This window comes from Apodemus sylvaticus, chromosome 7, assembly GCF_947179515.1.
Source record: "Apodemus sylvaticus chromosome 7, mApoSyl1.1, whole genome shotgun sequence".
In the NCBI taxonomy this organism is placed as follows: Eukaryota; Metazoa; Chordata; class Mammalia; order Rodentia; family Muridae; genus Apodemus; species Apodemus sylvaticus.
In genome coordinates this window covers 72,022,834-72,041,238 of record NC_067478.1, presented here as the reverse complement: position 1 = coordinate 72,041,238, position 18,405 = coordinate 72,022,834, and the positions used below count along the sequence as shown (strand labels likewise).

Here is an 18,405-nt window from a genome sequence, read left to right as displayed (position 1 = left end):
CTCTTGGCCTTTCCCCACACTACGAAGTTCTTTCCAGCTACAATGGACATGCTAGTTCCTGTTTCCCAGATGGAATGACCATTGCCCTTCCCAAATCTGCATTTCTCCCTCAGTGATAGCTTCCCACATGGACTCCAGTTAGGGAAGGATCCTTACACTATCTTTAAGGACCCCTTTTCTGTATACCCATGCTCTCCCTCATTTTTCTGGGAACTGAATCCCTGAATTAGGAAGAGGTTTACCTCAGCACAACCCTGGCTTTGCCAACCTCTTTCCTCTAGTAACCACAGAAGGCCACTGGTTACCACTTCTGTTACCTACACTGCACCAGCTACCTCCTCTTCCTTGGGACTTTTCTCAAATATAACTCTGTAAACGAGATGAGATCCACTACTTAGCCTAGGCTGACTTTAGACTCAAGGTCCTATTCCCTTTGCCTCCCAGATGAGATGACAGGCATTTATCACCATTAAGCATTGTAAAGTTTTTATAAATGACTAGGTTGTTGGAACAGTTGTGCAACTGCCAGGGGATCCTTTCCTGTTTGTATCCTACCTGATATCCAAACTAACTCCCTTTCTTCAATGACCTCCAAAACAAGTGGTTCTTGGGGGCTGGGCTGTAACTCAATTGGAAGGGTGTTTGCCTAGCATGTACGAAGTACTTGGTTTGATTTCCAGAACCACGTAATACTGATGTGGTCATACTCAGCTATAATCCAAGTACTTGGGGAGGTTAAAGCAGGAAAATATGTAATGTCATCTGCTATGAGTTTGAGATCAGTCTGGGCTACATGACATCCTGTCTCCAAAACAAAACAAGCAAAAGGAGGTGACAACAAAACAGTTTCTTGCTTACACCATGTGCTCTCTGCTTAACTCTTATGAACAAATATGTGATTGATAAATAGCAAATGAGGCAGGTAGGAGCTTCATCTGAGGGCTGCAGAAAGTGAGGAGACTTTTCTGGATTAGGTGATGGGGGGTGGGGGGAATTTGCCATTGCTTTCCCCAATCTATCTCCCAACCCAAAACACAACTTTTGTTGACGGTAAACTCACCAGTACAACAGCCTCTGTGCCTCCCATGTGTGGCATCCTTTGTTCAGACTGCTAGCTAAATGGAATTACCCACGTTGGAATGACTGTGGATCTACGTGTACACACAACCGTGTACACACACACACACACACACACACACACACACGGGGGCGCGCGCGCGCCTGCGCGCGGGGGAGGGGGTAAACTTTACCTTACCTCTAGCAGCAGCAACTATCTGAAGGGTTTGGAGGGTAGCCTGAATAGTCCAGGCAGTTTAAAATTGCACTAGGTAGCAGACAAAGTGAAATATCTGGTTCACACCCGATAGCGGCTCAGACAAGTGCTAGTTTTCCAGGCTTTTGAATTTCATAGCTGAAAGGCACCTAACAATGTAGACACACATTCAAGTCTAACAGCCAGGAAAGTCTAGACGTTGCAGCCAATCGCTACTTACCTCTAATCCAACCAAATGTTAACCAGGCTGGACCGTGTTTAGCTTCTGAGATCTGATGTATCCAAGTGGTAAGGGCCACAGACTGTTACAGGTTTCTCCTGACCTAGCTCCAAATGGGTTGTGTTTGTGTGAAGGAAACGGGCTGGGTAGTTAAGATGCACCTCCTTTAGCTTCCACTCTGCAGAACTCCGAATCCCAAAAGGCCTCGTTCAAAGTCCTCGAAAAACTCCAAGTGGCGGTGTGGGAGATTTAAGAGCCTCTGCTTTGGAGGCGACTCTTACTTGTGGATAGTTTAATTATTTTTGTGGAGGCAAGGGACGATCAATGAAGGGGAAGGGGCGGGGAGAAGAGAGGAGGCGGACCCAGTGGGACTGACGTTGAGCAGGAAAGCCAATGGATAGTGGGGGGCGTTCCCTCTCATTCAGGACTACTCGCCTGGTTCCGGAGGTATGTTAAACAGCTGCTTTTAATTTGGTCTCCCCAATTTCGGTATTTTGGAGGGCTAGTTCTTTGGCCGTTTGCTTTGGCTGCACGAAGTCTGTGTGGGTGCTGCGGTCCCCAAGACAGAGCTACGGGGAGGCTTGGAGTCCCGCGGCCGAGGTAGGCTAGGGGCAGGCCAGGAAGGAGAGCGCTTGGCGCCGCCCGCTCGTAGTGTGTTTCCAAGCCGGGCTGGAGCGGTGGGGAGGGGGCTGGCCCGGCCTGGGTCCCCCTAGCTCCGGCCGCGCCGCCCAATTTATTTTACCAAGCAGTCGGTTTCGGTAGGTCTCGGCAGCTCGTTGGGTACTGGGCCGACAGAAGACCAACTGCTCTTGTAATGCTTTAAAAATATTTTTTAAAAATATAAAGAAAAAGAGGGAAGAGAGCCCTAGTTGGGGCGGGCGGCCTCGGCAGGGGGCGGCGGCCGCAGCCTGGTCAGTCGGGCCCACCGAGCTCACGGTGTCCGGAGTTGGTCGACCTCTGGAGTTTAAGAGCAAGCCGGGCCCCGCGGTCTTTCTCCGCTAACCACGCTGGGCGAGTGCAGCAGCCGCCCTGAGCGTTTGTTTCTGCCAGCAAACTTGGAGGGGTCGTGGGCGCGCTCTTCGGAGGCGCGGGCACGATGGGCCCGCGGTTGTTAAGGACTCTGGGGGCGGGGGCAATGGCTGTATTTGCTGAAGGAGACTGGGGGCGGGAGAGGTTCCAGCCACTAGCCTGGGAACCGCCGGTGTGTCCAAACGCGGCAATTTAGCAAGTATTCGGCACCAGAACCGGCTAGGCTGCGATCCGGCGTGGAGCGCTTGCTGAGTGTAGAAAAGCTCTAGGAACTCGGCGGATTCAATTCGCGGCCCCAGCTGATCCCCTCGCAAACATGGAGATGCCTCCTTCCCCGCCCACCTCGCGGCGGCGGCGACTGCTCCCCCTCCCTGAGTAGTGTGCTGCCGGGGCTCCCTCTTCCGCGAGGTGCCGCTGCGTGCCACAGGGCCGCGTACGAGGTGGGGACAGCCTTGTGCGCGCGCGCGCTCACGAGGGGGTGGCCTGAAAGGGGCAGTGAAGGTCGGAAACTGGGAAAACAGACTCCACGCTTGGAATAGGGAAAAGGAAATGCATCAGCGGGCGGGGAGGGGCGCGCCTGTCAGCCGGATGGCGGCTGCGGGCCGAGAGGCGGGGCGCCGGAGCAAACTGCGGGCAGTGGTGGTGCGGGCGGGGAGGGGAGGCGCAGGGCCTGTCCTCGAAATGCGCGGCCATCTCTGTCTCCATAGTCTGGCCAAGACTGTTTACTATCTCCTGCAGGGAGCTTGTGCAACCGGCCTGGAGGGGACCCCGAGAGGGGCGGGGACATAGTCTCTTCCACCCACTTCGAGCTCTCCAGAGACTCCGCCTTCTCTTGTCTTTCACTGGTTAGATTCGAGTCCCTCTTTCCTTTCTCGTGTATACATTGGATGATATTCTCTAGAGCTCCGCCTATCTGGAGGTTGGACTGGAGTTTAAGTTGCTAAATTTTTTTCTTCGAAGGGCGGAGGGAGGATTCCTGGGGCTTACGTGAGTACAAGCCCCCGCCCCTGCTTCTGATTGGTGAATTGGATAGGCCTTCCCCTTCTGGGACTAGCTAGGAGGGGACGTTCTCCTGCTCCCTGCCCCCCTTTCTCGTGAGCGCGCTCGGCACATGGTTGAGGCCCTTCTAGCTCCCTGCAACTTCCCTCCCGCCCGGAAGTCTCAGGCTCCGCGCCCTTAGTTAGGGGGGCGGGGAAAGCCTTGGAGGCACACAAAGATTCTTCCGAGTTGGGGAACTGCTAGCCCTCGAGGTGAAGCCCAACAATTGCTGTTACTCCAGAAAACATAGCTCAAGGGCTGCTGCACGGAGGGGAGGGAATTAATTCTACCCTCCGGCCGGGTGAACTTGCTGTTTTTCTCTGTGCCCTTTGACTTCCTTAAATTTTAGTTTGAGAAAGCTTGGACATTGGCCGCATCCTTAATTCCTTGTGCAAGGCAATCGTGATCCTTAGTCGGCGGAATGTAAGATTATGACAACCTAGTGATGGAACCTTAGGCAAGGTCTACGATACCTCAGTCTCTGCAGTCAAGGGAAGTCCGGGAGGCCTATTTCTAGCAAGGATTCAGGGGTGTTCGTTGATACCGTGGTGGGAGTGCTGTACATTGTATGGTAGGTACTCATGCTGGTGCGTAAGGCGGTTCAGTTAAGGATAGGCACCTGTCAGTTTTGGAGTGCTGCTTCAGCCTGGGACGGTTTGGCTGCTTTTATTTTAGAGTCTTGTCTTGGAACAGGGCTTGGCTTGGTTACCGGTGTGTCTGCTCCCACCTGTCGGCTACTCTTGGAGTTCACAACTCTTCATTATGGCCTCACGGCGTGAAGCCATCCTAGGAGTTAGACCCACCTGTTGCCAACACTTGTTTCGGGCAGTCTCCGCAGGATTACAGGGGGGCAGCATTGGGTTTACGAAACGGTTCCCGGTGTATCTCTTGGGGACACTCGACTCTAGGGAGTTCCCCCTCCCCTTTGCTCTATAATGCGGTAAGACTAATCCCACCTAACCTTTCATGGCACATTGAAAGCCTCCCCAAAGCAAGGTCTGCATCGGGCCTACGCCTTATTAAATGTAAATAAATAAAAGGAACAAGGTATCTCAAAGCACTTTTTATGTTTATGCAGTTACTTACCCAGAAGGCTTAGAGACCGCCATTATTAACTCACTCTGCCAAGGAGGCTATGGATGCCCCTCTTTTTTTTTTTTGAAGAGGCTGGCCTAGGGATCCTAAATTTAGACAGTATTCCTGTCCCATTCTGAATAGTTGCGATTGCAGGCTCTTCCCTTTGAACAGTCATTCTTAAGACCATATACTTCACACAATCTGGAATTTTTACTCATTTTCTGAATGTAAATGCACATTCAAGGTTTACTTATACAAAGGTCTGTGTGAGCTTTCCTGCATATCTTCCTCCAGTTTAAAATGTCTCTGGATCTACCCGGCCAATAGGGAATACATTTTCCCCTCATGCTCCGCCTTCCGGAGGCTTGCCCAGGCGGTGACATTTAAAGGCCTCCACTGGGTTATCTCCGCCCCCTGAGGGCTGCAAATTCTGGTCGTCCCAGCGTCACAGCATGCAGCCAGCAGTAGTGACTGGCTAGTAATATCTGGGCTTTTGTATCAGATTAGAACTCCAGACCTTAATTTTGGAGTCGGCTTGCTGAAAGTAGCTGCTGAGTTCTCCAGATGGCTGTGTTTAGAAAAAGACCGTGAAAGTGTAAAAATAAGTGGGTAGGCAGGACAAGGCTTTCTGTCATTGTTTTGGTTAATCCTCCACAGTGGTAATACTACTCCCTTTTCCTTTTCAAATCTCAAAACCTCGAGTTTCGACCGCTGAGCTGCACACCATCTCCGGTCCCGGCCTTGGAACGCTGAGCTTTAGTCTCCAGTGTAAACATTCCACAAAAGGACTGCTAAGGTTCAGCATCCTCGCGCAGGGCGGAATGGTCTCCTTCCTGGACCGGCGCCGTGTCCAATGGCGGCTCCTACCGGCGCCAAGATAATCCAATCAGATCACTGGGGGCGGGGCCTGGCCCAGCCGTGTAGTGGGTGGAGTCGGCCTCACTTAAGGACATTTTTACCCCACATTGGTTACTTACCTTCCTGGGGCTATGAGAGAAGCAAAGGTAGTCTTCCAATGCGGGGACCGGCGGAGGCGGGAGCCGATTTGTTAGGCCTGTGGCTGGGGCGGTATGGGGAGGGATATATGAGACTCTCCAATGAGACGTGACGAGGTACTCTTCTTCCTCCAATAGTATTGGAGCCTGGAGGAGGGATTCGGCAATCAGTCTCCAATAGGCGGGGTTGAGTTAGGGACTCTCCCCGCCAATAGGGGCGTGGAGAAGGTGAGCGGCTCGCTCTCCCCTCCCAGCGAGGGAAGAGGGCGGGAGTAGGTTTTTGCGGCACAGTGATTGGCTAAACCATTGACGGATGGGTAATATATCCCGTGGCGGAGCGAGGTTAAGCCTACCCTCGGCGGGGCGGGCCGGGAGAGTGGGCGGGATTTCCCGGGTAACAGAGAAGCGGCCGCGGCGGTAGAGGCGGCAGAGACGGTTTCTCCATCTTCCCCCCTCCCCTTCCCCCCTTAGAGTTTCCCTCCCTCCCTCCCTCCTTCCCAGTCTGGGCACCCAGGCCTGTGACCGCTTCGTGGGCGCAAAGGAGGTTGCCAGTCCGCTCTTGCGGGCCTGTGCCCGCGCCGTTCCGGGGCCTCTGTGCTGGGTGCGAGGCTCACGCCGGGAGCGACGCGCAGGCTGAGTGGCTGGAGCTTTTGCGGTGAGAGCACGCCGCGTCGCGGTCCGCCCAGCAGCTGGGTGGCGGGTAACCCGGGACTGGAGGGCGTGTGTTTTTCAGGGGGGGGCTGACCTCGGCTTCCCGTGCGTGGCTGTGGGGGGCGGAGCAGAGCCGCACTCCGTGCGGGAGGGGGAGGAGAGCGTAGTCCCGGTGCGCACGGAGGGGCGGGTCCTAGTCCCGCCGATCAGAGGCGGGGCCGGCGCGCGTGCGGTGGTGGAGAAAGGGGCGGGGCGGGCTCGCGCTAAAGGCCCTCGGCTGTGGCCCTGCCCCTTCTCCCTGTGGGCGGGGCCACTGGATGTACTGCTTCGGGTCCGCCGGGCGTGCGGGACTACAAGAGGGTCCAGGCTTGTGGCTTTCAGGGCGCGGTGGCGAGGGGGCGTGAAGCCTGTGTTCCCCCGCCTTAGCGGGATCCGGTTGGCCAGAAGGCGCGTCCGGGACTGTGATGCCACGCCTCTCCGGCCCCGCCCCCGCCGGGATTTCCGCCTCCCTAGCAGCGAAGAGGAGCTGGGGAAAGCCCGCTGTGGCTTCTGGCGGGGGGTCAGGACTCCGAGTCTGCCCCGCCCTGCATCCCTGTGGGTGGGAGGGCCCCTTGTAGAATGAGAGCGGCGGAGGTGTCCCGACTTTATGCTGATGCTTCTCTGTCCATTCTGCTTGGGGCATCGTAGCCCGGAACTGTAGTCTCTACTTTGCTTCACGCTTCTTGGATGGCGCCTTAACAGCTAGGGAGAGTAGACGCGTGGTCAGCTGCACCTCTTAGTTGTAATTATTGGGACGAGATACTCAGCGTCCTCTCTGGAGTGTCTGCGGTAGGGTGCGGCTGGTGCTGTGCCCATGCTTCCCCGACTGTGGCCGGTGGGGGAGGGGCAGAGTGATCAGGGACTGGAATTGTGGAGGGCGCCAACCTTCCCTGGAGTTCTCTTGATGTTCAGCTACTGTGCCTTCACAGGGCTGAGCTTCGCACCCATGGAGTAGTGGATAGATAGCTAAAATTTGCTACCATTTTTGGTACCTTAGGATTTTAAACTCAGTTTACCGTTCGAGCTCCTTACAAAGCTGAGATTTTATTTCTAGAGAAAGTATTGAATTTCTTAATCTTAAAACTGGTCTTTGACAAAGATGATATTTAAAGATGATTGTGTGTGATGGAGTTTACTTAAGGCACATAAGCGTTGCTTCACCACTAGGCTATACCTCAGAGCTGATTTTTTTGTTGTTGTTTTTAAAGTCAGGATTTAACTCTGTTTAAGTAAAATATTCTGATTTCTTGACTGATTTCACCTACAGAAGGTTTTGTTATGTAAACTTAGCTTCACAAAGGTAACTTAGAATTTTGTGTTCTCTTTTGGTTTTATGTAATTGTTAGTCCTTAAAGCTTAATGTTGCTCTTTTTAGATACTAAGTAGGTTGAACTGTATGAAACTTAAGTGTAGCTTAGCTTACCAACCTACTTTAGAGAGTTATTTTGGCCATTGCTGACTTACTACACATGTAACCATATTAGATGGGCTGTTGTTAGATGATCTTATGATCTTAAAAGAGAACTTTTCATGAAAAGTAAACATTGAATCCTTAATTTAGGTATTGATGTCTGAATGAGTATGTATAAACCACTTTTTAAAAAGATATTAAAGGGTGTGTGTGTGTGTATAAGGCCAGAATAGTATGTTAGATTCCTTGTAGGTGGACTTAACAGGTGGTTATCAGCCACCTGACATGGGTTCTGGGACCCCAGCTTACTTAGCTCCAGTAGTCTGCAGTCTGCACTGAGCCGTTTCTCTAACCCGTAGTCATGTGTAATTTCTGAAGCTAAATTCTGGATTTGTCCTTTGTTCAGTAGAGGCTGAAAACTGCCCTGTGCTATACTTCATGAAGAGGTTAAATATTCACTTTTCAGCTAAAGAAGTAACAACCGTAATGGTAACAGAATGGAGGTGAAGCCCAAAAGATAAGAATTTTGAGGTATTACAGATGTAGTAGAGAATGCTGTGGCTTTGAGGAAAGTTTGGCCAACCTATAGTTCATTCTACCATTGAAGTACAGTCTGGGAAATACAGATGACCTAATTCATACCTTTTTTTTCTTGTTTTGTTTTTAGAAACGAGTTTAGCCATAACTCTGGGTGTCCTGGAGCTCACCCTATAGACTAGGCTGGACTTAAGAGATCTACCTGCCTCTGTCCCCCAAACACTGGGATTAAAGGCATGTTCCACCACTGTCGGGCATAATTCTTACTCTTGTAGAATGTGTATAATAGATTGTGTGCTGGAGTCGCAAGTCCTAGGCTTGAAAAATTCAAGAACCTAGTTATGTTTGTTCTTTTGATTTGGGTTGATTTTTTTTTTTTCTCCATACATCATGTTTTATTTTTGCTTACTAGCATTTAGGGGGCTAAACAGATTAGCTAAGTGGTGAAGAGTGGGTATTACTCAGAGAACCTGAGTTCGGTTTTCAGTACCTTTGTCGGCCTGTATCTCAAGCTCCAAGTTCTGACACCTCTGGCCTCCAGGCACCCAGATAGAAAGCCGCACTCAGAATAAAAACAGAAATACAGTTTTGAAAAATAAACCGTTAATACTTTTAAATTCAGGCCTTAAAGTAGTTTGCATGAAGTTTTTTTCTTTTTTTAAGACTTGAGATGGGTATTTGACGAGATTCCTGGCAAAGCACAGGCATCTTGACAGTGCAGCCAATATCCTTAAAAGCTGTCCCGGTCAGCTGTGGTCGGGGAACTTTGCTTAGAATCCCGAGGTGGTGTTCAGGATCTTTAGTAATCTAGTATAGTGTTTCCCCCAACTAAAAGTATGTCAAACTCTATCTTTTTAATGTTCTTTTAAAAAGGTAGTGCTTGCTTTTTCAAACAATAGTTCCGTTTTCATAATAAGGACTTATATTTATTGAACTCTAAGTCTGCACCAGGTGCTTGCCAGGCACTGGTCATTTGCTAATGTGTTTAATTGTATGTGCATGATGTGTGGATGTCTGTTGAATGGCATACATACATGGATGGAACTTTTCAGTTTTGTGGCAGCTTTGAGTTGTGGATTGGTGAAATGGGCCACTCATTTATCTGAACTCGCTCTGGAGCCCATCCTGCCTAGAACTCAGTGATTTTTTTCTTGCCTTTGCCTCAGCTAGGGTTAAATCTCTGTTTTGAAATGCATGTTTTACAAGTGAAGGTGGCTCATGAGGTAGCTTCAATGGGTTAAGACACTTCCCATGCAAACTCTTAAGACTAAGTTAGATTCCAGGAACCTACTGTGGAAGGAGACAGCTAACTCCTAAGTGTTGTCCTTTGACTATTATATTTGTGCAACCTTCCTAACAATGTTAACTAAATATTTCAAGGACAACAAGGTGAGGGGCTGGGGAAATATCTGTCAGTAAAAATGCCACTGAAGCAAGACTTGTCCTGTTCCTGGGATATACTTGAAAAACTGACCATGGAGAGCTTAAGTGTGTGGTAGCCTGGGTCTGAGTTCCTAACATTGGGAGCAGTAGAATGTAGGGGGAATCCCTGGTACTAGCCTCCTTGGGCCAGCCCCCAGGCAGTAAAGGGGCTTGTTTGAAAAATGGACTTTAGGAGTGGTGGTTGAGGTTGAGCTGACTTGCATATGCACAAATACAGATTAAGCAGGTACTTCAGAGTGGCTCAGTGAGCACAGCACTTGCTCCTAGAGCTCAAAGAGCTGAGTTTGATCCTTGGTGGGGATCAGAGGTGGACTTTTGTATGAGTGCCCACATAGATATATCATACGCATATACAGTAATATACTATAATCCCAGCGCTTGGGAGCTAGATACAGGAAGATAAATAAATGTTCAGGCAGTCCTTGGCTGCTTAGGGAGTTCGACTCAGTCTGGACTACACAAGATCCTGCCTCAAAAACATGGAGTGAGTGACTAAGGAAAGTAGCACACAGGTTTAGCCTACACAGGTGATCAGATGAGGATCTGAACCCAGTAGTCAGCCTCCAGTCTCCTCTCTGTGAAAAGCTATCTGTGGGTTATGAAGTGGGGGAGGGGGTTGTATGCGCGCGCATATATAATATATATTATGTGTTTATTGTAATCAAAACTAAAGTTTGTACTTATAAAAGTGAGCGAGGGGTGTGAGCTCATGTTGTAGAGTACTTGTCTAGTGTGCTTCCATCCCTGGGCACTTAGCCTCCACAACCTTGTAAGAAAGACCAGGTATGGGGAACAAGCCTGTTGGGAGGTAAGCTGAAGGTCATTTTTAACTACATAGTTTGAGGCCAGCCTAGGCAACATGAGAGAAATCCTAACTTATAAAGAGAAAATTTGTGGGGGCTGGAAAGATAGATCAGCGGTTAAGAGCACCAACTGCTTTTCCAGAGGTTATGAATTCAGTTCCTAGCAACCACATGGTGGCTCAGAGCCATCTGTAATGGGCATCTGATGCTGTCTCCTGCTGTGTCTGAAGACAGTGACTGTGTAGCCACATATATGAAATAAATATGGACGGAGCTAGTGGGGCCGGGGGCAGCGGGGAAGAAACAAACTGTGGACTAGAAAGTTAGCTCAGCAGGTAAAAAACACATGTTGCCAAGCCTTGAGTTTGATCCCTAAGACTCATATGGTAGAAGGAGAAAACTGCTCTAAGTATGCCTCTGTCACATATGCATGGCTCCCCCAATATAAATAGTAAAAACTAAAATAAAATATAAAAAAAAAATAAAGTTTACCATTGTGATTTAAAGTTTTTCATCTTTTTTAGTTGAGTTCAGTGGCATTAAGTCCACCCACGTCCTTGTGTGGCCTTCACCATCCTCCAGAACTCATTTATCTCCCACTGTTGACCTTTACACACATGAAACAGTAAGTCTCTTTTTTAAGATAAATTTCTATTTTGATTATAGATGTGGATGCAGGTACCCTTGGAGACCAGAGACATTGGATTGAACCCTTGGAGTTGTGGTTAAGGTGGTTATGAACACTTGATGTGGTGTAGTCCTGGCTGCCCTGTAACTCGCTCTGTGGACCAGGCTGGCCTGAGCTGTGATGTCTTTATCCTCCTTTTGTCCTCCCAGTTCACTGATAATGAAGTATATTCAGAATCTATCCCTTGTATACATATATACCACAATTATTTATCTTTCAGTTGGCATTTTTTCCTACCTTGTGGATTTGTCTGTTTCCATTTTCTGTGTATGTTTTACCTGTGTGTATGTATTTGTATTTTGTGCATACTCTGTGCCCTAAGAGGCTAGAAGAGGACATCAGGTTCTTTGGGACTAGAGACTGCTGTGAGCCTCCACACGGAGGAGAACTGAGCCTGTTCTTCTGAAAGATGAGTGAGTGTGCTTAGCCACTGAGACATCTCTTCAGCCCTACCTTGTGCTTTTTATGAATAATTCACTGGGAACATGGTATATAAATTTGTTCTCATCCTTGTTTTTAGTTCTTAGATCAGTATGCAGAGGTGGAATTGTAGTAATTGTATTTGTTTATTTTGAGGCGCTATCTATGTCAAAGCTTTTGACTTTGAGAAAAAAGATTGGAGGATAGGGAGATGGCTGGAGAGATGGTTCAGTGGTTAAGAGCATTGGCTGCTCTTCCAGAAGACTTAGGTTCAATTTTTAGCATTAATTTTTAGCATCTGTAATTCCAGTTCCAGATGATCCAGAATCCTGTGCTGGTCTAGAGGCATCCAGGCACAGAAGTGATTCATAGGTAGACATGCACCCAAAATAAATACATCTTTTTTGTTTTGTTTGTTTTTGAGACAGGGTTTCTCGGTGTAGCCTGGCATATCCTGGAACGAAATCTCTCTAAAATAGGCTGGCCTTGAACTCAAGAGATGCATCTGCTTCTGATTTCAGAGTGCTGGGATTAAAGACATGTACCCCTGTCCTGCTAAAATAAATACATCTTTAAAAGGAGAAAAAAGATTCAGACTTGAATTCTGAGAGTGAATTGAGACGACACCCATTTAATTGACCACCTGCTTAAATGAATCTGGGCTGATGCACAACAATCTTTGTCCCTAAGAATTTCACATTCAGGTCAGAAAAGGCAAGGAGATTTTACCACACGCCATCAAGTGTCGAGTGCCTTAAAAATCAACTTTATGTTGTAGGAAGTGGGGGAGGAATATTGCATTTGGAAGGCATTGCTCTAGGAGAGACACTAGAACCCTGCGGACTCTGTGTAAGCTGCTGAATATCTTTAGGTATCTTGCAGTATTTCCAATGGGAGGGTAGTATCATCTGGAATTTTTCTTGTGCTGAGCCCTGCTTGAAATAGCAAATCCTCTGACCTGCTGAACCCTCTTCCAGCTCTTGTGAGACTTTTTTGTTTTATTTTTATTTTTTAAATGTGTGTCTGTGTCCGTGTGTGTGCTTGTGCATACTGTCACATGAGTATAGGTGCTCAAGGGGGCCTGAAGAGTTTGGATTCCCTGGAATTGGAGTTACAGTGGCTTGTGAGTTGCCTGAATGGTTGATAGGAACTGAACTTGGGTCCCTCTGCAAGAACAGTATGCACTTTTAATTACCAAGCCATCTCCAGCCCTGAAAGTCTAATTACTTGATTTATTTCTCAGTAATATTACAGTATACTTAACACAAGTACTTGATACAGATTGCACAAGTACTGAGTAAATGGTATGTGTGTATCATACATGAGGTTACAGTGTACATATTGCATAGCCTATTTTCACTTAGCATGGTTTTCAGTTGACAAAGAGCACTGATTTTTGTAATAGTTGTTCAGTTTCCCACAATATGAATGTAGCTCAGTTAGCCAGTGCCTAGCACTCAGTTTTTCATACTCTGCTGCAGGAGTTAGACTTAGCAGTACAGGTCAGAGACCTAGAAGTGGATTGGGTAAGTTAAAGAATGTGCCCATCTTAAATTTTCATAGAATACTTGACAACAAAATAGACTATACTTTTATTTTGTTTTTGTTCTTTTGAGACAGGGTTTTTTTTTGTATAGCTCAGGCTGGCCTCAAATTTAGAGAGCTCTGCCTCCCAAGTTCTGGGATTAAAGGCCTGAGCCTTCACCAGCAGACTTAAACTATATCTTCTAAGAGCTTCTAAGCCAATGAGGTGGCTCAGCAAGTAAAGCTCTTTGTCACACAGACCTGACAACCTGCATTCAATCTGGAACCCAAGTGAATAGCAAGGTATAGTCGTGTGCGTTTGTGTGTCAGAACTCCTGTAAGACAGGACGTGGAGACAGGATAGTCCCTGGAAGCTCGAACCAACTGTCCTAGAATAAGCTTTGACACAGCAAAACCCTGTCTCAGTCAGGTAGAAGGCAGGAACTTAGTCCCAAAGTTCTTCTGACCCTCATCCTTGAGCCATGATGCCCTTAGGAGCAGAGTGACAGACTGATCGTGAGCTACCATGATGTGTGCATGCTGAGAATTGAGCCCTGATTCTTTAGAAGAGCAGCCAGTGTTCTTCGCCACCAAGCCAAGACATCTCTCCAGGTCCATGGGTTGGATTTAAACTTGAGATGCTTGTGGTAGATGAGGTTCACATTTGAGGTATATTAGAGAATCGAGGAGGAGAAATGCTTGGAAGGTATTGTCAGCTGTCTGAAGAGGAGTACTAAAGTCTGAAAGGACAGGAATGGCTGGATTACTAAAAGGAAACTGACTAGTTGGGGAGAACTTTAATACTTAACCAGTGAAAAACTCACTACAATTGTTAAGAAATTGGCAAAGGAGCATAATTAAGGGAAAAACGTAGGCTCTGGATACTATCTTTCCAGTTTTATATTAATGGTCTGGGAAGGAAATTCTAGAAATGAGTGTAATGTCATAAAATTAATTACTGACTGGGGATGTAACTTAGTTATATACAAGGCCCTGTGTTTGATCCAGCACTGCATCCCATAAATTGTAATTTTACTTTTTTGTTTGTTTGTTTGTTTGTTTGAATCAAGATTTTTCTGTGTAGCCCTGGCTGTCCTGGAACTTGCTTTGTAGACCAGGCAGGCTGGCCTTGAACTCAAATCTGCCTCTGCCATCTGAATACTGGGATTAAAGGAGTAAGTCTCTACTGCCTGTCTTGACCCTTGTCTGTACTACTCAGAAACCAGGCACACATGTGATACACAGACATACAGGCAGATAAATCACCCATACACATAAATTTTAAATGTGAAAATAGAGCAAAACAAATGATAAGAACAAAGTCTCACAGCAATGAATTAAAGAACTTTAATACTTAACCAGTGAAAAACTCGCTATAATTTTTAAGATTTATTTATTTTTATGTATATGAGTTCACTTTCGCTGTCGTCAGACACACCAGAAGAGGGCATCAGATCCCATTATAGATGGTTGTGAAGCCCCCATGGTGTTGCTGGGAATTGAACTCAGAATCTCTGGAAGAGCAGTCAGTGCTCTTAACCACTGAGCCATCTCTCTAAGTCCTTTATCTTTTAAACATTTTCCTATAAACTGGCTCATGGAGTAGCATTTGAGCATCACAAAAATGACATAAAATGGGACCAAAGCTATAAAATTTCAAGTGAGATTTTTGGTTAGAATGCAGTACCTAATGAATATTACAGTCTTTTCATAGTCTTGAGCTGTGTTCTTCATGTATATTTGGTTTGTTTATCATTTATAAAAAACTGGTTTATTAGAAACTATAGAAGATTAACATATGGGTTTCATTTGTTTGGTTGGTTTGTGTTTTTGAGACAGGGTTTCTTTCTCTGTGTGGCCCTGGCTGTCCTGGAACTCTTCTGTAGACCAGGCTGACCTCTCTCAGAACTCTGAGATCTGCCTGCTTCTGCCTCTTGAGTTCTGGGATTAAAGGTGTTGGCTACCATTGACAACATCTAGGTTTTAAACCAATAAAAACTAAAACTGAGAAGTAGCAGCCAAAAGTTCTTAAGGACATTGTAGGCCATTCATTTTATAATACCTGGTTTCTCGTTTCAAAATAGAGATAATATATGTGTATGATGTGTTTGTGTGTGTTGGAGGTATTTGCACATAAGTGTGGTTTCTGTGGAGGCTAGATCTCTTGAGAGGTTTCAGGGAGTTGGGACCTAAGAAGTGTGGATGTTGGGATTGGAACTTTAGTCTTCACGATTGAGCAGTAAGCACTTGTAATAACTGAAGCATCTCTCCAGCCCCTTTGCTATTTATATATTTCTTATGTATACAAGCAAAAGTAATGTATGTGTGCCAGGGCATGTGTGTGAATGTCAGGACAGTTACAGCTGCCTCTTCTTTTTCATGATGTTAATTCTAGGGATTGAACTCAGGCTGTCAGTCTTAGCAGCAAGCACCTTTCCTCACTAAGCCATCTTGTTTCCAAGTATTCTTCTTCACTATAGTGTATTATGTTTGTGCTTACAAAAAATCTCAAGTGGGTTTCTGGATGAAGTGGCTCTAGACTTTGTATATTCTTTGTTTGTTTGTTTGTTTGTTTGTTTGTTGGATTTGGTTTTTTTCGAGACAGGGTTTCTCTGTGTAGCCCTGTTGGCTGTCCTGGAGCTCACTCTAAACCAGGCTGGCCTCAAACTCAGAAATCTGCCTGCCTCTGCCTCACAAGTGCTGGAATTACAGGCGTGCTCCACCACCGCCAGGCTTGTGTATTCTTTCAAGAGAATGTCTTCTATTGTTAAGCTGAAGAGACTTCAGTTTATGTAAAGGATGTGAGACAGGGCCAGGAGGACTCTTGGAAGTCATCTGTTCTCTCATTCTCATTTCTATTTCAAGGTGCTAAAAAGTACACAAAATACGAAACTTTTTAAAATGTATATTATTCTTTGTCTCATGCTCCTGGTATATCATCCCTTTCTATGACAGCTTCAGTTGTAATGACAGTTGGTATTTATGAACTTAAACCTACCTAATAATTAGGCCCACTTTCATCACCTTAGCAAGCATCCTCTGACCCCGTCCTAAGTTTTCAGAGTGTGCTTTTACAGCATGTGAGTATGTAACTATTATTAACTCTAATAGTGTCTCAGGAGCTCCCTTAACTTACTGTTGTGCTGCTGTGAAGAAACACTATAAGCAGGACAAGGTAGAGAGGAAAGACATTTTTTGAGCTGGAGGCTTGCTTTACGGTATGGCAGCAGGCAGACAGTGCTCAATAGGAGCTGATTCCTCAAATGTTGAGACACAACCAAGAGGCTGAGAGAGAAGGGGTTGGGGGAGGTAACTGGGAACGGTGTGGGCTTTTGAAATCCCCAGTGACACATCTCCAACAAGGTCACACCTAATTCTTCCTTAAGTCAACTCAAATATATAATCCAGGGAGCCATTGTCATTGAAACCATCACAGGAGCATAATTAGAAAAGAGTTTAAAGTTCTCTGCAATTTTGTAGGATTTTTTTTCTAGCTTAGTGTTACCAAAATGATTAAAACTCTGTTCCTTAGTCTTCTGCCTTCCAGTTCTAACTTGCTCACTGTAAGGTGTGGGTCATTCATTCAGAGATTGACTCTAAGATGAGGTTGATTAGTTATGAAAATCAGACTTACATTAAATTTGGGTAACTGGTTCTAAGTTATGTGCATCATACTGGAGTGAGATTTTGTGTTGTCACTTTGTGGTCTGTGCAGGTTTGTAGTGCATCCCTGAGCATGAGTGCAGAATGAAGCGACGTTTGGATGACCAGGAATCACCAGTGTATGCAGCCCAGCAGCGAAGGATTCCTGGAAGCACAGAGGCTTTTTCTCACCAGCACCGGGTACTTGCCCCGGCCCCTCCTGTGTATGAAGCAGTGTCTGAGACCATGCAGTCAGCTACAGGCATTCAGTACTCAGTGGCACCCAACTACCAGGTAAGCAGGGGCGGCAGAGAACAGGAGTGACGATGAGGGGGGTTCACTGAAGGTGATTTTTTTTTATTAAGCATTGAGCTACCTAAGAAAGCCGTCATGAAGAGTGTATGGGATATTTTAAAATATATGCAGATAAGCTTGAGAACCATCAGATAAGTTAAAAAAAACGGTAACAGCAAAAGTCATGTCATGACCTGGGAGGTTCTTTTCCTCCCCTTCATAGGTACCACTATTTTCCCTCTGTTTTCTTACTCACTCCTCACAGCCTCTTCTCTCTCTCTCTTCAGTGAAATAGTATTTCATTATATAGCCCAGATTAGCCTTGAACTTTGCTGTCCTGCTTTATCATCCCAGTGGTGTGATATAGGTTATACCATTTGCCTCACTTGTGTGTTAGTCGAGATATACTGCAGGGTCTTGTGTCAGGCAAGAATTCTACCACTGATCCACACTTTATAGCCCTTCTTTGTTACCATTTCTATTTATGTCTCAGATTAACATAATTGTTTAATTTAGGAAGTTTTGTATTTTATGTAAGTAGAAGAACTTTTTTCATTGTTTTATTTTTAGTTTTTGGTTTCCTGAGTGAGGCAGGGTTCTCTGTGTAGTCCTGGCTGTCCTGGAACTAACTCTGTAGACCAGACTGGCCTCGAACTCAGAAATCTGCCTGCCTCTGCCTCCTAAGTGCTGGGATTAAAGGCAAGTGCCATCACACCCAGCTAAAACAGGTATTTTCAAATAGAAAAGCAGAGTGATTGATAGCGTTATATGAAAGATGTATGTATTTGAAAGATGTAGGTACTTGAGTTTGAAGAATTTAATTTTTTTTCTCATTTTTGAGATAAGGTTTTTTTATAGCCCAGATTATCTTTTGAATTTGCTATGTAGCTGAGGTTGACTTTTAAATGTCTGGTCTTCTGCCTCTATCTTCCAGTTGTTGGGGCTATAGGCAAGCACCAACACATCAAATTTGAGTACTGGAAATTGAACCCAAGGTTTCCTGAGTATTAGACAAGTATCCTATCAGCTGAGCCACATTTTCAGCCCTGTAAATATTTTCTTGTCCATTCTCTTAAGTTTTTTTTTTTTTTTTAAATATGTAATGCTTCACGAAGTTGAGTATCATCCTTACACAGGGGCCATGCTAATCTTCTCTGTATTGTTCCAAATTTGTATGTGTGTTGCTCAAGCAAGGGCTCTCAAGTTTTATATCTATAATTTTATCTACGGTCGTTTTATTTCTTTCTCTCCTGCTCAGAGTAACTTATACATTTGTGAAATTTTTTATTGTACTAAGTTGAAGTATTTATACTGCTTAGAG

The 18,405-nt window shown here is 46.1% G+C and overlaps 1 protein-coding gene, 1 long non-coding RNA gene and 1 other non-coding gene across 6 annotated transcripts in view; 1 reads left to right on the top strand and 2 right to left on the bottom strand.

Moving 5' to 3' along the window:
- The first annotated feature begins 1,879 nt into the window (after positions 1–1,879).
- The window catches only part of Sin3a (SIN3 transcription regulator family member A), a 63,189-nt gene continuing 46,663 nt past the window's right edge, over positions 1,880–18,405 (top strand). The window contains exons 1-3 of one of the 4 annotated variants that reach the window (XM_052188260.1): positions 1,880–1,940; positions 11,041–11,141; positions 16,864–17,084. In XM_052188260.1, coding sequence (XP_052044220.1) covers positions 16,896–17,084 — 189 coding nt within the window. In that variant the 5' untranslated portion in view covers positions 1,880–1,940; positions 11,041–11,141; positions 16,864–16,895. Of the gene's footprint in view, positions 1,941–2,004; positions 2,094–6,191; positions 6,288–11,040; positions 11,142–16,863; positions 17,085–18,405 lie in introns of those variants that run through there. The other 3 variants (XM_052188261.1, XM_052188259.1, XM_052188262.1) reach the window with 3 other exon arrangements.
- Positions 4,826–6,229, bottom strand: LOC127689023 (uncharacterized). The gene is made up of 3 exons (XR_007978820.1): positions 6,143–6,229; positions 5,615–5,779; positions 4,826–5,500 (listed from the first exon to the last, which is right to left on the bottom strand). It is a non-coding gene; the product is annotated as an uncharacterized LOC127689023 (long non-coding RNA).
- On the bottom strand, positions 18,176–18,277 carry LOC127690249 (U6 spliceosomal RNA). The gene has a single exon (XR_007978988.1). It is a non-coding gene; the product is annotated as a U6 spliceosomal RNA (small nuclear RNA).